This window comes from Triticum dicoccoides, chromosome 7A (genome assembly GCF_002162155.2).
Source record: "Triticum dicoccoides isolate Atlit2015 ecotype Zavitan chromosome 7A, WEW_v2.0, whole genome shotgun sequence".
Taxonomy (NCBI): domain Eukaryota; kingdom Viridiplantae; phylum Streptophyta; class Magnoliopsida; order Poales; family Poaceae; genus Triticum; species Triticum dicoccoides.
Window position 1 is genome coordinate 129,023,767 of NC_041392.1, and position 2,957 is coordinate 129,026,723.

The following is a 2,957-nucleotide window of genomic DNA, read 5'->3' on the forward strand; positions in this document are numbered from 1 at the left end:
TTCATTCTCAAGAGTAGTAGTAATGTTATTTATTCACAAAACTTTGCGTGTACATAAAACATTGAACAATGTTTGTTAAACTTTTCAAAAAGCTTACTATTTATTTCAATTTAGCTTTTCACGGGACGCATTTGAGCCCGGTCGCAGAAGCCTTCTCAAGCCAAGTGAAGAATCGCAACTGCGAGGGAAACAAATAATGAACGGGGTTCGTGGCCTCCGTCCCATGGCTACCGCGGCAAAGTGCAACAGGAAGAGCAAAGAGCATCTGCCGTGCCACCCGACTGACCGTCCCGGCCCGCGCTGACCAGTCCCATTTCCCACCGCTTTGCCAGCCCCCGCCCCTCCTCCAAAGTTGAAAACCTGCCACCCTTGCGCCCAGCCTGGGTGCGCTGCGCCTGCCCGCTCGCACGGCGCCAGCAGCAGAGCAGGGGAGGAGCCCCGCCCGCGCGAGTGGTTTCTTTCCTCACCCACGCGCGCGGCAGTGGCAGCGGCAGCGTCAGGTGCCAGCGGCCTGCGCTGCCGCTGCTCCCACTGCGACTGCGAGCGCAGGCCGCGGCATGCAGGCTCTGCGCCCTGCCTGCCTGCCCTGACCTCAACACTGGCCGAAGTGACCCATCCTCTGCGCCACCACCTCACCTTAATTCCCAGCAGAGCCCAACCCCACCCCCGCACCCACACCCACCTGACACGCCCTCATATGTGTCACGGCCCAGCCCAGTCCTCCTGACACACGCACAAAGCTGCAGTAGTCGCGGCGAGCATTGAACACCCCCTCACTCACTCGCTCACTCCCATCATGGCTCTGCCTCTATCCACCTCGAGCTTAAAGCCTAGCACGAGCCACGACTTGCCTCGCCGAGTGAGTGTGAGTGAGCTCTTGCTGTGGTAAGTAGCGCTCGCTTCGTGCTGTGGTTGGTGGCGGTTGGGGTTGTAGGCCGGAGAGAGAGATGATGCTGGGAGGGCACGGCGGCGGCGGCGGGAGGTGCCTGTTCACGGCGTCGCAGTGGCGGGAGCTGGAGCACCAGGCGCTCATCTACAAGTACATGGCCGCCGGCTCGCAGGTGCCCCACGAGCTGGTCCTCCCGCTCCGCCACCGCGACGCCGCCGCCTTCGCCGCCATCGACACCGCCCCCTCCCTCGCCTGCTACCCTCCTCCGCAGCCCTCCCGTACGTATATATCCATCCGATCTACTCCTAGTATCTTGCATCGTTCGTTTGACTGGTCGTCTGCCGTTCGTTTGATCTAGTAGTAACTGACTGTGATGCATGCATGGGTGGCGTTTCTTGCTTGTGTGCAGTGGGGTGGGGGCTCTACGGGGCGGGGGCGCAGTACGCGCGGAAGCCGGAGGACCCGGAGCCCGGGCGGTGCCGGCGGACGGACGGCAAGAAGTGGCGCTGCTCCAGGGAGGCGTACGGGGAGTCCAAGTACTGCGACAGGCACATGCACCGCGGCAAGAACCGTTCAAGAAAGCCTGTGGAACCGATGAGCTCCTCCTCCTCCGTCTCCTCCCCGGCCGCCTCCTACCGCCAGACCACCCTCTCCATGTCGCCCCCCACGCCGGCCGACACGCCCAGCTACGGCCACGGCCACCTCCGCGCAGCTGCTTCTCAGAGCCAGATAAACCCTCTCCAGCTCCACCTCGACACCCCGTCGCCCCCGCCGTCCTACCACAGGTACGCGCCGGCGCAGCAGTACGGGGGCTCCTTCCCGAGCAGGCAGCAGGTGCAGGAGGAGGCCGAGGCGGAGGCGAGGCGGCGGCAGCACTTCCTGGCTCTCGGCGCCGACCTGAGCCTGGACAAGCCGGACGCCACCACCGCGGCGTCCTCGACAACCGAGGAGAAGCCGCTGCGGCGCTTCTTCGACGAGTGGCCGCGCGACGGGAACGCCGTCGAGGTTCGGCCCTGGAATATGGGCCACCGGGACGAGACGCTGCTCTCCATGTCCATCCCCACGACGACGGCCTCGCACCCCGACCTCGCCGCCTACCGCCACCACAACGGTACGTTCGCGTGAAAGATCCATCTATCGATGCAGCTCGATCCACCTAGTCACTTTTACTACATGCAGCGCATTCTTCTGATCGATTTTTTCTGCACCAGCAGATGAATAATCAACCAACCGGCGGATCCCGCTGCTGCAAGAACGCTGCTTCTCCAGTCCAGTCCAGTCCAATCCAGTCCTTCTGCGCTCCGTCAGAGGAAACGAAGTGATCGACGAAAACCTAGTGCTAGTACCTGGTGTGATATTGTATCCGGTCGATGTTAGGGCCGTTTGTTTCCGTGCAATTTTTCCGTTTGAGCGTCCAGAGCAACCCGACTTCATCCGTGCTCCGTCCATGTGAGCTCAAGGTCTAGTCTAGACTCTAGAGTGTAATAGGAGTACTGGTCCTACTGTAGTCAGGGCACTGGCGCCTTTTTATTTCGTTATATCTTGCTTGCACGCTTCAGCCTGCTGCCGCGGCCACTTCATCTTCTCTGCCTCCCATGGCTTGTCAAGTCTGCTGATTTGACTCCAGCATCGTTGCGCAGCGCGGCATGACTCATCGCTCAGAGATGCGCGCCAGTGCCATGCTCTCGTGCAAGCGACGGGAGCATGTGAGCGGGGACGAATCCCTGTCATCGTCTTTGGAGAAAGAAACAAGGCGGACCCTGCGCGCGCTCTGGCGACGTGCACGTGAGGGGCTCTCTCGCTCGCTCGCTGACGGCGCCACGCCGTGGTTGCCGCTGTCGGGGCGCGGCTTGGCAATGGCGCAGGGTCAAGAGGCCCGCCTTGCCTCGCGCAGGTGAGGCCATTATTCCACTGCCTATGAATGATGCTCAACCGGCAGCGGGCAGCCTGACGCCTCCCGGGTACCTCGATCGCCATCACCCTACGTACTTGTTCGGACGCCTCGCTCGTGTCTCGCTCTCGTGCCGACTGTAGAGCATACACAAGGCAGTTTGATATTTCTTGGGCA

General features: G+C 61.7%; 1 protein-coding gene across 2 annotated transcripts; it reads left to right on the forward strand.

Annotated features, from left to right (window-relative positions):
• Window positions 1-656: 656 nt before the first annotated feature.
• Window positions 657-2,447, forward strand: LOC119327818 (growth-regulating factor 2-like). Of its 2 annotated transcripts, none has more exons than XM_037600905.1 (3): window positions 657-1,167; window positions 1,299-2,000; window positions 2,101-2,447. In XM_037600905.1, the coding sequence occupies exons 1-3, from the start codon at window positions 948-950 to the stop codon at window positions 2,109-2,111; spliced, it is 933 nt and encodes a 310-aa protein (XP_037456802.1). In that variant the 5' UTR covers window positions 657-947; the 3' UTR covers window positions 2,112-2,447. The 2 variants fall into 2 exon arrangements, with proteins under 2 accessions (XP_037456802.1, XP_037456803.1); XM_037600906.1 differs by having other exon boundaries at window positions 671-1,167; window positions 2,104-2,447.
• Window positions 2,448-2,957: the final 510 nt, after the last annotated feature.

Excerpts from the sequence above, each read along its gene's own strand:
- LOC119327818 (XM_037600905.1), top strand. The coding sequence starts at position 948 with ATGATGCTGGGAGGGCACGGCGGCGGCGGCGGGAGGTGCCTGTTCACG. Across the intron at positions 1,168-1,298 it reads CCCTCCTCCGCAGCCCTCCC|TGGGGTGGGGGCTCTACGGG; the intron begins GTACGTATATAT and ends GCTTGTGTGCAG.